This window comes from Ranitomeya variabilis, chromosome 8, assembly GCF_051348905.1.
Source record: "Ranitomeya variabilis isolate aRanVar5 chromosome 8, aRanVar5.hap1, whole genome shotgun sequence".
NCBI classification, from domain to species: domain Eukaryota; kingdom Metazoa; phylum Chordata; class Amphibia; order Anura; family Dendrobatidae; genus Ranitomeya; species Ranitomeya variabilis.
The window spans coordinates 27724987-27742669 of record NC_135239.1 but is presented as its reverse complement, the minus strand read 5'-3'; the positions used below and the strand labels follow the sequence as shown (position 1 = coordinate 27742669).

At 43.0% G+C, this 17683-nt stretch overlaps 1 protein-coding gene across 1 annotated transcript in view; it reads right to left on the bottom strand.

Annotated features, from left to right (window-relative positions):
• Positions 1-8149, bottom strand: part of ZSWIM5 (zinc finger SWIM-type containing 5) — a 62818-nt gene extending 54669 nt beyond the window's left edge. The window contains exon 1 of the mRNA XM_077276007.1: positions 7615-8149. Coding sequence (XP_077132122.1) covers positions 7615-8101 — 487 coding nt within the window. The 5' untranslated portion in view covers positions 8102-8149. The remainder of the gene's footprint in view (positions 1-7614) is intronic.
• Positions 8150-17683: the final 9534 nt, after the last annotated feature.

The following is a 17683-nucleotide window of genomic DNA, read 5'->3' as shown; positions in this document are numbered from 1 at the left end:
GCTGTCTACCAGGACTGCGCCCACCCAGCGTCTCCTCAGTTCCTCTGTTCTTTACGCTTAGGGCAGGAAAGGGGTTAAGTTATGAAAAGTATGTTCTAGAAGCAAGTCCCAGCAGCTTACACTAACAGTGCCCTGCACAAGCAGAGGTGAGACATTACCACCCCCAGGGGGCAGACAGAAGATCCCAGCATCAGACACTGAGTGTGATGGGAGATGACATCTGAGGATCGCCCCGTGCGCACAAATATTTTGTCATGCGTTAGAATCCCTATCTGATCAATTCACCGACTGACTCACTGCAGTCAATTTCTTGTAAGTGTCGGCTAGGATTGTGTCTATGGGGGGAAAATAAGTGTTTATTACGTGTATTTAAGTAGTTTTAATTTAGTTGTGAGGTTTGATGGAAGAGCCTCGTAAATCCCACCCATTCCTTACAGTAGCCGCTGATGACCAGATTTAGCTCCCTCAGGGCCATAGCAAATAACCGGGGGCCCTACATCAAAACTTGGAATGGGATTCAACTCTGTGACGTTACAGTGCATAGTGCAGAGACACCGCACACAGTGATGACACAGTACAGGGATAACGCACGCAGTGATGTCACAGTATAGGGATAATGCACACAGTGATGTCACAGTACAAGGATAAAGCACACAGTGATGTCACAGTATAGGGATAATGTACACAGTGATGTCACAGTATAGGGATAATGCACACAGTGATGTCACAGTACAAGGATAAAGCACACAGTGATGTCACAGTATAGGGATAATGTACACAGTGATGTCACAGTACAGGAATAATACACACAGTGATGTCACAGTATAGGGATAATGCACATAGTGATGTCACAGTACAGGGATAATGCACACAGTGATGTCACAGTACAGGGATACTGTAATACACAACCTGGGCTTCCATAACACCTCAGCAGTGCCACAAGGTGATTGCCTCCTTGCCACGCCGCATTGATGCAGTAATTGATGCAAAAGGAGCCCCGACCAAGTATTGAGGGCATTTACTGAACATACAATACAGTAGGCCAACATTTCGGATTTTACCCCCTGCATTTTTGTTTTTGCTCCCCTTCTTCCCAGAGCCATAACTTTTTTATTTTTCGGTCAATATGGCGGCCTTGTAAGGGCTTGGTTTTTTTGCGGGACAAGTTGTACTTTTGAACAACACCATTGGTTTTAACATATCGTGTACTGGAAAATGGGTAAAAAAAAATCCAAGTGCGATGAAATTGAATTGCAAAAACAAAAAAAAGTGCAATTCCACAATTGTTTTGCTTCTTTACTAGGTTCACTAAATGCAAAAACTGACCTGTCATTATGATTCTCCAGGTCATTACGAGTACATAGACACCAAACTTTTCTAGGTTTGTTTTATCTAAGCGGTGAAATAAAAATCCAAAGTTTGTTAAAAAAATAATAAATTACGCCATTTTCCGATACCCGTAGCGTCTCCATTTTTCGTGATCTTGGGTTGGGCGAGGGCTTATTTTTTGCACACCGAGCTGATGTTTTTAAAGATACAATTTTGGTGCAGATACGATCTTTTGATTGCCCGTTATTGCATTCTGGCGTTTTCACCTTTTTTCTCGATACGCCATTTAGTGATCGGGTTCATTCTTTTTGTATATTGATGGATTGGGCGATTCTGAATGCTGCAATAACAAGTATGTGTATGTTTAATTTTTTTTATTGTTTTATTTTGAATGGGGCAAAAGGGAGTGATTCAAATTTTTTTTTTCAATATTTTTAAAAACTTTTTTTTTTTTTTTTACTTTAGACATGCTTTAATAGTCTCCGTAGGAGACTAGAAGCTGCCACAACCCTATCGCCTATGCTACATACAGGCGATCATCAGATCGCCTTTATGTAGCAGAATTACTGACTTGCTATGCAAACCAACCACCAGGCGGCGCTCATAGCAATCCGGCAGTGACAACCATAGAGGTCTGTCGGAGACCTCTGGTTGTCATGCCAACCCATCGGCGGCCCGCTGTCATGTGACACGGGTGCTTATGGGCGGGATTTCCAGCGCACTTGCCGGAAGCGCATGTTAAATGCCGCTGTCATGAGTTTGACAGCAGCATTTAACGGGTTAACAGCTGCAGGTGGGTCGCGATTCCTCCCACGGCTGTTAGCGGCACATGTCAGCTGTTCAAAACAGCTGACATGTGCCGGAAAAGATGTGGGCTCACTGCCAGAGACAACATCAAAGGGAGGGTGACCGACATTGGCGCATTATCATGCCCCATGTCGGAAAGGGGTTAAAACGATTTTTCAAGCTGGTGCTATAAAGTATTCTAATTTACTGAGATGACTTTTGGGTTTTCATTGGCTGTAAGCCACAATCAACATAAACAGAAATAGACACTTGAAATAGATCACTCTCTTTGTAATTACTATATAATATATGAGTTTCACTTTTTGTATTGAAGAACTGAAATAAATTACTTTTTTGATGATATTCTAATTTTGTGAGAAGCTCCTGTATATGAATTCACCATATAGCATCTACAGGAAACTGTAGTCTTGTGAAGTTTTAACAACTAATGCTGTATAAAAACAGATTGCACTCAGATGACAAATGAGAAAAAAATCATCATCATTTTCTGGATGAAACTCAGATGATTTCTCCACGTGCTGAAGTTTTTCCTTATTTTTTTTGCATTTTTCTGCAATGCCGTTTTTGACCATTTCTATTTTTCAGGTGAAACATTTCCAAACAATGTTTAGCCTGTAAATACAAAATACAGACACTAACCACATTCTTAAACTCATGTGAAATGCATAAGTTTTTTTCATTCTTTTTTTATCCAGCATCATAAAAGCACCAAAAAAAAAAAACACACAAAAACTGCTAATAACACTAGTTACAAAGATCCTGGCCACAAGAGCTTACAATTTTATGGCACTGGAGTACAGATGTGAAGTTGCGCCTATGGTGCTCTATAAGGGCACATTTAGACACATCAGCTAGAGATGGGACCACGATGCACACGGACTGACTGCTGACTTTCCGACCTGAAAGTGACAGCTTCACACAAATCGGGTACAGATGGGACCGCGAAGCACGGACCGGCTGTGGATCTACCGACCTCAGCGTGACCGCTTCGCACAAACTGGCTTGAAATCAGACTGCGATGCACGGACTGGCTGCAGATCTACCGGCCCAAGCGCGACAGATTTGCATAAATCGGTCCGAGATCGGGTCACATTGCACAGACTGGCTGCGGATCTCCCGACCTTATAGTAACAGCTTCGCACAAATTGGTCCTAGATCGAACCGCAATGCACGTACCGGCTACGGATCTATCGACCCAATCATGACAGCTTCACACAAATCTGTCCGAGATCAGGCATCATTGCACAGACCGGCTGAAAATCTCTTGTCCTGAGCGTGACCGTTTTGCACAAATCGGTCCGAGATCGGGCATCATTGCACAGACTGGCTGCGGATCTCTCGTCCTTAGCATGACCGTTTTGCACAAATCTGTCCGAGACTGGGCATCATTGCATTGCACAGACCGGCTGCGGATCTCTCGTCCTGAGCGAGACGGTTTTGCACAAATTGGATCGAGATCAGACTGCAATGCACAGACTGGCTGCAGGTCTCCTGACCTAAGCGTGACAGCTTTGCACAAAAATCGGTCCGAGATCGGACCACAATGCATGGACTAGCCCTGGGTCACTCGACCCGAGCTTGTGACAGCTTCATATATTTTTATTGGGACCAGTCCGTGCATTAGGGTCCGATCTCAAGCCAATTTGTATGGATGGCTGAATGCACACTAAAGTACAACATAACGTGCTTCCTTATACTGCCGTAATATGGTGTCCTTAAAGTCAGACTGATACAATTCATACATAAAATTTATTTGATGTGTTTGCAGCTATGAATCCATGACCCGTTGGGAATACTTTCAGACTCGAGTAACATTATTCAGTTTTATTCATGGATTTTTTTTTTATGCAATGTTTATGAAATAACGGCAAAATGCAGTAGTTTTGCCAAAATCTTTTAAAAGACACAGCAAAAAAAACAGTATGTAGTCAATATATGAATTTATAGTTTTATTTCCCAGGCAAAATATCTGCCTGCAAGAGTCGAGCTGAGAAACCATGAAAGTCCAGGTGACTGGAGCTAAAATTGCTGCATATAAACCCAAAATTACCAAGTGGAGCAACCTGTGTGTGGTCTGTGGTCAGCGGCATCCATGGAGGAGGTGATCAGCGGATGCAGAGATCATTTACGGAAACCTAGACGGTGGCACAAGCAGCATGAAAATGCCTATGACTGCACATGCCCTGCACACAGAGAGCCCCGCACACTACAAACGCTGATGGCCTCTTTCTGAGCCGCTTTGTTCCTCTTTTTTTCTAAATGCCTAATTAAATCCCTTTGAATCTGGTACTGGGAATTAAAAAAAAGCCTCTCTGAGGGATGAAAGAAACTGCATTTAAAAGTTTTCAGCGGATGGAGGAAGAAGGCTTTGGAGTTCACGCTTTCCCTCCCCCTGGATATTTGCAGCCAAATGTTAAGATTTTAGGGGCTTTTGGGTTCTGGAAGAAGTTAACGAAATTCCATAACCCTGGAAAAAAAAAAATCGGAAGGGTGTCTGCTTATAAACAAGTGACCCTTTCATGGCTCCCATCAGTGGGGCATTGGGAATTACATAAGTGGAAACTTTAGAGGGGGAGCCCTGCCTACGACAAGAGCGAGATATCAGATGATGATACAAATGTCAGCATTGTGTGTTACAATCGTTATGACTTTATATGCAAACTTCTAGGAGGCTTGCATTCAGTGGTGTTCAACATGAAAGTTCAATTCTCAGCATACCCCGACAGCTGTAGGGTGGGAATGGTATCAACATCCAAATGGAGCAATAGTCCAGCAATCATGCCACCGCGCCATTCTTAGACCCACAGGGAAAATCCGGGCGCTGTACTCAACTATCTCTGGTAGTCCCATAGAATATAATCGGAGAGGTGGCACACATACATGGCCACCGTCCCATTTCTATGGGGCATTTAAAAGCTGTGTTGTTGGGATCAGCATTAACTAGCGTTCTGTGTGCCATTAAATGACCACCGATCGGCTTTCATGTAGCCAATCAGCAGTCGTTTAACCCCTGAGGTCAGCAAGCGTAAACGCAGAATAATTCTTTATCTCCCCCCAATCTTACGAGTACCCCACACAATTAAAATTTTTACAAATATCTGTCCGTGTTTGTCTCTTTTAAGAAACCGAGGGATCATAGACGGATCAGTGGACAAATTGTCCCTCTACACGGCCAGACCATACTAGAAAAATTCATGTAAAGATGCTAAAAATGCAAAGCAAATGATCTTGTATTGACTTCATCATTGACTGGTGACAATAATTAATCAATAATGACCCTGTTACATGAAAAATCGATCATAATGTAACATCTCTGAAAAGGCAAATCTAGCTTGGATCTGACTGATTGTTGACAGTCATTACACGCGGTCATTCAGCGCAAGTAATCTTTAGGGTTGTCACCGACAACCAACGCATTTCCAATCTTGCGTGGTCAGAACAATCTGTGGCCATCAACAGGCGGAGATTTCACCAAATCACTTCACGGGGTGCTAGATTAATCAGTATTCATCCATCCACATTTATTTAATTTCTGTTTTTGTTTTCCCGTAACTGAAAATAAATGACGTTAAATTATTGCAGCGATCGCTCCGATTAATCGATTTACTCCATCTAAAAAGAAAAAACCCTGAAAGAAAAGACTGAGGAGAGATAAACAGCCGGCCGCCATCAGAGACTAAAATAATAACACCACTTCAATTAGATTTCTGCACTTCCACCCCCCAGGAAAAGGGACAGATAGAGCTCCAATGCCCTCTGACATTGCAGGCAAGAGCAGTCATTGCTTTGTCAGGCTGACAGCCTTGTGATTGTCTGGCCTGGGGATTTTACCCTACAAAGCCTGTTAGAGTCAATCCATTGCTGATAAGGTGGAGGGGAGGGGGATAATCTCTCCGCTTGTCTGGAGAATGTCACTTATTAGCAAAGCTTCCTTGGAAACAAACACAATTACAAAAAAATGCTTAGAAGGAGTACAAAATGATGATTAGGATGATGATGGGGGCGATGAGGGTGATTGGTCCTGCGGAATATTCAAATTGATTGTAGCAAAGATAGAAAAGAAAACAACAAATAGATACAATGTAACCATAAATATATATATACAATACATTGGGGAGCCCTGTCTATAGACACAAGTCAGCGACCTGCAGATCTGCCCGTTACTGGTTTATAATGAAATGTCAAGGACAAAATCATCAGATAGGAAGGAGACAATGAATATTCATACATGGTAAACATGAATGTATCTTCTCTGCCAGGACTGATGTAGAAATCTCAATTTTCAACATTTACATCCCATTTTTATTCCATATCCAGAGCCCCCCCTACAATAAAGAGTAAGTGCAGAAATAATCCACATTATGGGATTTTCTAAATTAAAGTTCAACGTCACAGATTTTAGCGAAGAACACCATGTCTAACAGGGTCAGAAGATCCTGGACTGATCCAGACACTAGACGACAACATCTCCAAAATTCAGCATCAAAGGTTCACATGACAGGAAGCTCTGAAGGGAAACCTGTCAGGGAGATTATAGGAAGCCTGAGCGGTGATTAGTTCACCAGTCCCCAGGCTCAGTCCCACACCTCATTTACAGAACTGAATATCTCATTACTCATCCATGGTCTGACTGTTCATGAGCAAATCAATCAGATTCCCGTCCTTGTTCCGAGCCGCTGACCTGTCAAAGCCCGACCAAGCCGTACAGAATGCCCCTGAACTCGGCCAATGCCCTTCATTCCCTGTCACATCGCTCAGCGCTCGAACCTGTGTCTGTCAATAGTCCGTGGTCCTGAAAGGGATGCGCTAATTACCAGCAAATTGTCCATTCTAGACCTTAAACTGGATCCATATTCACAGATCTCATCTGTGGTCCTGAACCCATTCCAACCCTCAGCCAGTCTTAAACTGGTTCCGCCCCCCAACCGGAGCCTGAATCTGATCCTGTGCCTCAACCAGGGTCTTAAATGGGTCCCAACAACCAACCTGGGTCTCAACGGGTCAGAAGTACCCAACCATGGTCTCAACGGGTCCTGACACCCAACCAGGGTCTGAATCCAATTCTGTCCCCCAACTAGAATGTTAAACTGATACCATATCCCTACACACGATCTTAAATGGGTCCTGACAACCAACCAGGGTCTTAAATGGATCAGAAGCACCCATCCGGTGTCTCAACGGGTCCTGACACCCAAAAAGGGTCTTAAATGGGTAAGAAGCACCCAACAGGGGTCTCGATGGGTCCTGACACCCAACCAGGGTCTTAAACGTCTCCTGACAACTAATCAAGGTCTTAAATGGGTCCTGGCCCCCAACCAGGAACTTATCCGGACTCTAGACCCAACACAAGGTCCTGAACTAGCCCAACACTCACTAGCTCGTGGTCCCGGCCCCGCAATCCCCCCAGCCCTCATCATTGTGTACACCCTTTCTCCAGCAATGGGGCCCCCCACCTTGTACAGTCTTAGGGCCACTCACCGACTTGCAGAACGTTTTCCACACAGCCGCTCTCCAGAAGCCGTATCCCCCGACGGAATGGCAGCCCCTCGCCTCCTCCTGTCCCCGGGGCCCCAGGACCCCCGATGCCTGGAAGGGTAGAGCTCTGGCCCGGCCCCAGGGCCCCTCCTATAGGCCCCCCGGCAGGGGCCCCCGTCTCCTCGCCTCGGTACTGGAAGGAGGAGTACATGCAGATCTCTCGCTCGTTGCGGGGGAAGGACCAGTAGACTATGCGTCGCTGAACAGGCTCCGGGATCCGCTCGAACCGCTCCTCCACCCGTTCGAAGGCCCATTTCTCCGCCACCGCCTTAGCGGCGCAGTCCAGCAGGGACTCGGGCTGGTAGAGCGGCCGGGCGGCGGCCCCTCGCTGCTGCGGACATTGCTGGGGGGGCTGACAGGTCCGGGAGCACAGCCGCTTGGCCGGGGGGAGCTGGAGCGGCGGCGGCGGAGCTCTCTCACCCTCCGCCATGTCCGCTCTCTGACTGACTGAGCGTCGGGGCCGCGCGGCGCGTCCACGAGCACTGCAAATATGTCACCTGATTGGCTGCTTCCCGAGGTCGCGCATAGAAACTGCTATTTCATTGGTCGGTGTTCGGGGACGCGCTGGGAAGATGTCTGCTGATTGGTTGGTGACAAGAAAGGCCAGGAAGCCGGGGAGGAATGTGACACTCAGCAGCTGTCAAAGCCCAGAGCTCAATGTCCACAGATGTACAGCACCGGGTATATCCATAAATCACCGGTATATACAGCACTACATATATGTACAGCACCGGGTATATCCATAAATCACCGGTATATACAGCACTACATATATGTACAGCACCGGGTATATCTATAAATCACCGGTATATACAGCACTACATATATGTACAGCACCGGGTATATCCATAAATCACCGGTATATACAGCACTACATATATGTACAGCACCGGGTATATCTATAAATCACCGGTATATACAGCACTACATATATGTACAGCACCGGGTATATCCATAAATCACCGGTATATCTAATCACCGGGTATACTGTACATATATACAGCACCAGATATATGTACAGCACCGGGTATATCTATAAATCACCGGTATATCTAATCACCGGATATACTGTACATATATACAGCACCAGATATATGTACAGCACCGGGTATATCCATAAATCACCGGTATATACAGCACTACATATATGTACAGCACCGGGTATATCCATAAATCACCGGTATATACAGCACTACATATATGTACAGCACCGGGTATATCTATAAATCACCGGTATATACAGCGCTACATATATGTACAGCACCGGGTATATCTATAAATCACCGGTATATCTAATCACCGGATATACTGTACATATATACAGCACCAGATATATGTACAGCACCGGGTATATCCATAAATCACCGGTATATACAGCACTACATATATGTACAGCACCGGGTATATCCATAAATCACCGGTATATACACCGCTACATATATGTACAGCACCGGGTATATCTATAAATCACCGGTATATACAGCACTACATATATGTACAGCACCGGGTATATCCATAAATCACCGGTATATCTAATCACCGGGTATACTACACATATATACAGCTCCAGATCTATGTACAGCACCGGGTATATCTATAAATCACCGGTGTATCTAATCACCGGATATACTACACATATATACAGCACCAGATCTATGTACAGCACCGGGTATATCTATAAATCACCGGTGTATCTAATCACCGGATATACTGTACATATATACAGCACCAGATATATGTACAGCACTGGGTATATCTATAAATCACCGGTATAGCTAATCACCGGATATACTATACATATATACAGCACCAGATATATGTACAGCACCGGGTATATCTATAAATCACCGGTATATCTAATCACCGGGTATACTACACATATATACAGCTCCAGATCTATGTACAGCACGGGGTATATCTATAAATCACCGGTATATCTAATCACCGGATATACTGTACATATATACAGCACCAGATATATGTACAGCACCGGGTATATCTATAAATCACCGGTATATACAGCACTACATATATGTACAGCACCGGGTATATCTATAAATCACCGGTATATCTAATCACCGGGTATACTACACATATATACAGCTCCAGATATATGTACAGCACCGGGTATATCTATAAATCACCGGTGTATACAGCACTAAATATATGTACAGCACCGGGTATATCTATAAATCACCGGTATATCTAATCACCGGGTATACTACACATATATACAGCTCCAGATATATGTACAGCACCGGGTATATCTATAAATCACCGGTATATACAGCACTACATATATGTACAGCACCGGGTATATCCATAAATCACCGGTATATACAGCACTACATATATGTACAGCACCGGGTATATCTATAAATCACCGGTATATACAGCGCTACATATATGTACAGCACCGGGTATATCTATAAATCACCGGTATATCTAATCACCGGATATACTGTACATATATACAGCACCAGATATATGTACAGCACTGGGTATATCTATAAATCACCGGTATCTCTAATCACCGGATATACTATACATATATACAGCACCAGATATATGTACAGCACCGGGTATATCTATAAATCACTGGTATATCTAATCACCGAGTATACTATACATATATACAGCAACAGATATATGTACAGCACCGGGTATATCTATAAATCACCGGTATCTCTAATCTTCGGGTATACTATTCATATATACAGCACCAGATATATGTACAGCACTGGGTATATATATATATATATATATATATATATATATATATATATATACAGTATATAAATCACCGGTATATCTAATCACCGGGTATACTATACATATACAGCACCAGATATATGTACAGCACCGGGTATATCTATAAATCACCAGTATCTCTAATCTTCGGGTATACTATTCATATATACAGCACCAGATATATGTACAGCACTGGGTATATATATATATATATATATATATATATATATATATATATATATATATATATATACACACACATACACTCACTGGCCACTTTATTAGGTACACCTGTCCAACTTCTTGTTAACACTTAATTTCTAATCAGCCAATCACATGGCGGCAACTCAGTGCATTTAGGCATGTAGACATGGTCAAGACAATCTCCTGCAGTTCAAACCGAGCATCAGTATGGGGAAGAAAGGTGATTTGAGTGCCTTTGAACGTGGCATGGTTGTTGGTGCCAGAAGGGCTGGTCTGAGTATTTCAGAAACTGCTGATCTACTGGGATTTTCACGCACAACCATCTCTAGGGTTTACAGAGAATGGTCCGAAAAAGAAAAAAAATCCAGTGAGCGGCAGTTCTGTGGGCGGAAATGCCTTGTTGATGCCAGAGGTCAGAGGAGAATGGGCAGACTGGTTCGAGCTGATAGAAAGGCAACAGTGACTCAAATCGCCACCCGTTACAACCAAGGTAGGCCTAAGAGCATCTCTGAACGCACAGTGCGTCGAACTTTGAGGCAGATGGGCTACAGCAGCAGAAGACCACACCGGGTACCACTCCTTTCAGCTAAGAACAGGAAACTGAGGCTACAATTTGTACAAGCTCATCGAAATTGGACAGTAGAAGATTGGAAAAACGTTGCTTGGTCTGATGAGTCTCGATTTCTGCTGCGACATTCGGATGGTAGGGTCAGAATTTGGCGTAAACAACATGAAAGCATGGATCCATCCTGCCTTGTATGGAGCATCTTTGGGATGTGCAGCCGACAAATCTGCGGCAACTGTGTGATGCCATCATGTCAATATGGACCAAAATCTCTGAGGAATGCTTCCAGCACCTTGTTGAATCTATGCCACGAAGAATTGAGGCAGTTCTGAAGGCAAAAGGGGGTCCAACCCGTTACTAGCATGGTGTACCTAATAAAGTGGCCGGTGAGTATATATATATATATATATATATATATATATATATATATATATATATATATATATATATATATATATATATACAGTATATAAATCACCGGTATATCTAACCACCGGGTATACTATACAAATATACAGCACCATATATATGTACAGCACCGGGTATATACAGTTGTGCTCAAAAGTTTACATACCCAAGCAGAATTTTTGCTTTCTAGGCCTTTTTTCAGAGAATATGAATGATAACACTAAATCTTTTTCCCCACTCATGGTTAGTGTTTGGGTGAAGCCATTTATTGTCAAACTACTGTGTTTTCACTTTTTTTATTAATCATAATGACAACCCAAAACATCAAAATGACCCTGATCAAGAGTTCACATACCCCATTTCTTAATACTGTGTATTGCCCCCTCTAACATCAATGACAGCTAAAAGTCTTTTGTGGTAGTTGTGGATGAGGTTCTTTATTTTCTCAGATGGTAAAGCTACCCACTCTTCTTGGTAAAAAGCCTCCAGTTCCTGAAAATTCCTGGGCTGTCTAGCATGAACTGCGCATTTGAGATCTCCCCAGAGTGGCTCAATGATATTGAGGTCAGGAGACTGAGATGGCCACTCCAGAACCTTCAGTAGGTTCAGCTGTAGCCAATGACAGGCCGACTTGGCCTTGTGTTTTGGATTGTTGTCATGTTGGAGCGTCCAAGTACATCCTATGTGCAGCTTCCGGGCTGATGAGTGCAAATTTGCCTCCAGTATTTGCTGATAACGTGCTGCATTCATCCTTATTTCAACTTTGACCAAGTTTCCTGTGCCTTTGTAGCTCACACATCCCCAAAATGTCAGCGACCCACCTCCATGCTTTACCGTAGGAATGGTGTTCCTTTCATCATAGGCCTTGTTGACCTCTCTCCAACTGTAACGCTTATGATTGTGGCCAAAAAGTTAAATTTTGGTCTCATCACCCAAAATTACCTTGTTCCAGAAGTTTGGAGGCTTGTCTCTGTGCTGTTTTGAGTATTGTAGGCGAGATACTTTGCTGCATTTGTGCAGTAATGGCTTTCTTCTGGCGACTTAACCATGCAGCCGATTTTTCTTTAAGTGCCTCCTTATTGTGCATCTTGAAACAGCCACACCGCTAGTTTTCAGAGAGTCCTGTATTTCTGCTGATGTTATTTGTAGGTTTTTCTTTGCATCCCGAACAATTTTCCTGGCAGTTGTGGACGACATTTTTGTTGGTCTAACTGACAATGGTTTTGTTTTTACAGAGCCTCTGATTTTCCATTTGTTAATCACAGTTTGAACGCTGCTGACTGGCATTATCAATTCCTTGGATCTCTTTTTGTATCCCTTTCCTGTTTTAAACAGTTCAACTACCTTTTCCCGTAGATCCATTGGCAATTCTTTTGCTTTGCCCATGACTCACAATCTAGAAACGTCAGTGGCTGGATGAAAGATGCAAGAGTCTGTCTGGATCCCAGAAACTCACTCAGCTTTTATGCACACACACTAATTACAATAAAACAGGTCACAGGTGAGGATGTTACCTTTAGTAGCCATTCAAACCCATTTGTGTCAACTTCTGCTCATGGTATCAGGCCAAAATCACCAGGGTATGTGAACTTTTGATCAGGGTCATTTGGATGTTTTGGGTTATCATTATGATTTAAAAAGAGAAAACACAGTAGTTTGACAATACATGGCTTCACCCAACCACTAACCATGAGTGGAGGAAAAGTTTTGATGTTATCATTCATATTCTCTGAAAAAAGGACATGAAAGCAAAAATTCTCCTGGGGATGTAAACTTTTGAGCACAACTACAGGGGTTGGACAAAATAATGGAAACACCTAACGTTTTAGCATCATAATCTTCGAACATGTGATAAACATGCAAACCGTGACATATGGTAATGTTTTGTAGCTGATTATTTGTGTTATGTGATATGTGTATGTAAATTAACTGTTTGTTTTGCATAATTGTAAGAACATTGATGAGAACCTGATACCAATGGCAGACCTCTCGGATTTTCAAAGAGGACAAATTGTTGGTGCTCGTATGGTAGGCGCTAGTGTAACAGAAAGTGCCCGAATGCTTGGCGTGTCAAGAGGTACTGTCTCCAAAGTAATGACTGCGTTTGAAAGAGAAGGAAAAACGTCCGCAGCAAAGCCCAGGTCCGGCCGAAAGTCAAAGTTGACTGAGAGAGACCGTTGGACTCTAAAGCGAATTGTGAGAGGATCGCAATACCACGGCTCCGAAAATCACTGCTGAGCTCAATGAACACCTACAGAACCCGGTTTCCACGAAAACTGTTCGTCGGGAGCTGCACAAATCTGGATTCCACAGAAGAGCTGCAATTAGAAAACCGCTGCTCTCAATGACAAATGTTTTCAAGCGTTTAGAGTGGTGTAGAAACCTCCAGAATTGGTCCCTCGAGCAGTGGAAACATGTGATATTCTCAGGGGAATCATCGTTTACCCTATTTCCGACCTGCGGCCGAGTGTACGTTTGGAGACAGCCGAAAGAAGCATTCCATCCAGACTGCCTTCTCCCAACCGTAAAACATGATGGAGGCTCTGTGATGATCTGGGGTGCTATTTCGTGGAGATCCGCCGAGCCAATGATATCCCTTCATGGAAGAATTAACAGCCGAGATTATTTAGGCATTTTGGGCGACCAAGTGCATCCAATGGTTCAAGCACTGTTCCCGGAGGGGAACGCCATCTTTCAGGATGAGAATGCACCAATTCATACAGCTAGAATCGTTAAAGCATGGCACGAGGAACATTCTAATGAAGTTGAGCATCTCATCTGGCCCCCACAATCCCCAGACCTCAACATTATTGAGCATTTATGGTCGATTTTAGAGATTCAAGTTAGACGTCGATTTCCGCCGCCATCGTCGCTCAAAGAACTGGAGGGTGTTTTAACTGCAGAATGGGCTAAAATTCCTTTGGAAACAATTCACACCTTGTATGAATCCATACCTAGGAGAATTGAGGCTGTAATCGCCGCAAAAGTTGGACCTACACCATATTAAACTAACTTTTGTTGATGTTTCCAGGTGTTTCCATTATTTTGTCCAACCTCTGTATATATATATATCTTTATAAATTGTGGGCAGGTGGGTGACAACCTTTCCGGATTCTGTAGCGGCAGCAAATTGTGGTTGTTACCAAGCTTCTGTTACAAGTGCAGGAAATCAAAGTAACAACTAAATGGAGTAAAATCATCTAATTTATTTATTTTTTGCTTATCAAGGAGATGACGTCACGGGTCTCGTGTTTGTATAATTAGGCCACATGTCACTTCAATGCCGGGAGATGTGTTTGCCACTTGTAGGTTAAGTAGTTACATATGTGGCGTGTAAACAGTGTAATGAGGTTGAGCGCTGGAGACACAGGAACGTCACTGCCGTGAGTTTGGATCTTACTACAGACACGTTTGTGAATGGTGCTGTACGGAGGTGTAAATGGAAGCTCCTGAGCCTCTATATAGTATATGGTCCAGAGTCTCCATATGTCACATACTATATAAAGTGCTGTGCAAAAGTTTTAGGAAGGTGCAGAAAGAATGCTGCACAGTAAGAAGCTTTAGAATACAGAATTGTTAAAAGTTTATCAATTACCAAATTGCAAAGTGAATGAAAAAAAAAGAGAAATCGAAATCCCATCAATATTTGTGTACCGCTCTTTTCCTTCATCACTTCTTCTCGGTACTTGTCATTTGCACGCAGTTTTTGAAGGATCTCGACAGGGAGGCAGCTCCAAACCTCAGCTACCTAAAATAATAAGTGATCAAAGCATCGTATCTACACAAAAGTGGCATCAATGAAAACATCAGCTTCCACGCTAAAAACAAGCACTCAGTTAGCTCCATGAACAAATTAAAGAAAAAAAAAATGTTACAGGTCTTGGAAATTGGCAACACAAAGCAAAAAATGCTTTTTTACAATGTTCTGATTCTGTTTTTTTTTTTTCATTATATAAAGGGAATCTGTTAGCAGAATCAACCCTCCCAAGCCGTCTATATGGGCTGCAGGTCATGGAAAGTTGACTAAAATGATACCTTGATATCTACGATCCGATGTTTTATTCCAGAGAAATCCAGATTTGTCTTAATATGTAAATTATCTGCGAAGATCTATGGGCGGGACATAGATCTCCCTGAGAATCTGCCTCCAGAGCTTCTAGTAAATGACAGTCTGCTCTCCTGATCTACATGTTTCACACTGGTATCACCTCCTTTTATTTACAGTAAGCTCTGGAGGCAGATTCTCGGGAGATCTACGTCCGACCCATAGATCTTAGCAGATAACTTACATATAAGAAAAATGTGAATCTCTCTGGAATAAGACATTAGATTACAGATATCAAGGTATCATTTTATTCAGTTTCCTATGATGGCCATATAGATAACTCAGGAGGGATGATCCTACTGACAGATTCCCTTTAACTAAAAAGAAAAAAAAATAGATGCATGTTTGGGGACACTTTAATCGAACGGGACCTATACATCATGTTTTCCATATAATGAATACTGTAAAAACAAAACCCCAAAAACAATGGCGGAATGGCATTATTTTCACCATTTCATCACACTTAGAATTTTATTTCCTGTTTTTCAGAACATTATATGGCAAAAATGAATGGTGCCATTCAAAACTACAACTCGTCCTACAGAAAACAAGCCCTCACATGTCTACGTTGACTGAAAAATAAAAAGTTAAGGCTCTTGGAAGAAGGGGAGGAAAAAAACGAATGTGAAAAATTCCCTGGTCCATAAATAGATCATTAATTAATCCTGTTCGGCGGCGATTATTCCAGTCCCCCGAAGCTCACAATCTAATCTCGCCATCTCACACGCATACATCACTCACTCCCATCATCCCTTTTCTCAGGGATTCACAATCTGTTGCCACCGTACTATTCCCCTTATAATTTCTCCATTGCTTCCATGGTGGGTGGAGGGTCCTCAGCCTGGCAGGCAGGGATACCATGATGATCTGCAGCCACATACCCCCTCCGCTCACATCCTCCGAGCAGGATGTCATATCCTTCAGTGTTGGGGAGGGCGGCCCCTGTGTGTAAACATGGGGTGTATGGAGACCCTGAATGACCCCACTAGCAATCCCAGACATTACAGGCCACTTCCCCTATCTGCTCGGAGGACCTTCCTGTGCAGGGAGCCCCCTCTGTCCTGGCCCCATTCTTTTCCTTATCTCTCACAGGTTTACTGTTATTTTAAACACAGTCATTCTCTGGTCTTCAGCACAATGGACCCAGTCAGTGTATCTAAGCCTATTATGTGGGATACAGTCTCAAAAAAACACATCACAATATACCCATCATGTAATGTCCTTGAGTTTCACTGAAAAAAAAAAAAATCTCATACATATATCTAATCCTATCCTGTGTGATACTGTTTGCTGAGCACCTCTATCTAATCCTATCATATGTGATATTGTCTGCTGAGCTGTGTATCTAATCCTATCATGTGTGGTATTTTATTCTGAGCTGTGTATCTAATCCTATCATGAGTAATACCGTCTGCTGAGCCGTGTATCTAATCGTATCCTATGTGATACCGTCTGCTGAGCTGTGTATCTAATCCTGTCATGTGTGATGCTGTTTGCTGTATCCAATTCTATTCTGTGTGATATTGTTTGCTGAGCTTTGTGTCTAATCCTATCCTGTGCGATACTGTTTGCTGTATTAAATTCTATTTGGCGTGATACTGTCTGCTGAGCTGTGTATCTAATGCTATCCTTTGTGGTGCTGTCTGCTGAGCTGTGTATCTAATCCTATCATGTGCAACACTGTCTACTGTATCTTATTATGTGTGATACTCTCTGCTCAGCCGTGTATCTAATCCTATCATGTGTGATACTGCTTACTGTATCTAATCCTATACTGTGTGATACTCCCTGCTGAGCCGTGTATCTCATCCTGTCTTGTGTGATACCCTCTGCTGAGCCGTGTATCTCATCCTGTCTTGTGTGGTACCCTCTGCTGAGCCGTGTATCTCATCCTGTCTTGTGTGATACCCTCTGTTGAGCCGTGTATCTCATCCTGTCTTGGGTGATACTCCCTGCTGAGCCGTGTATCTCATCCTGTC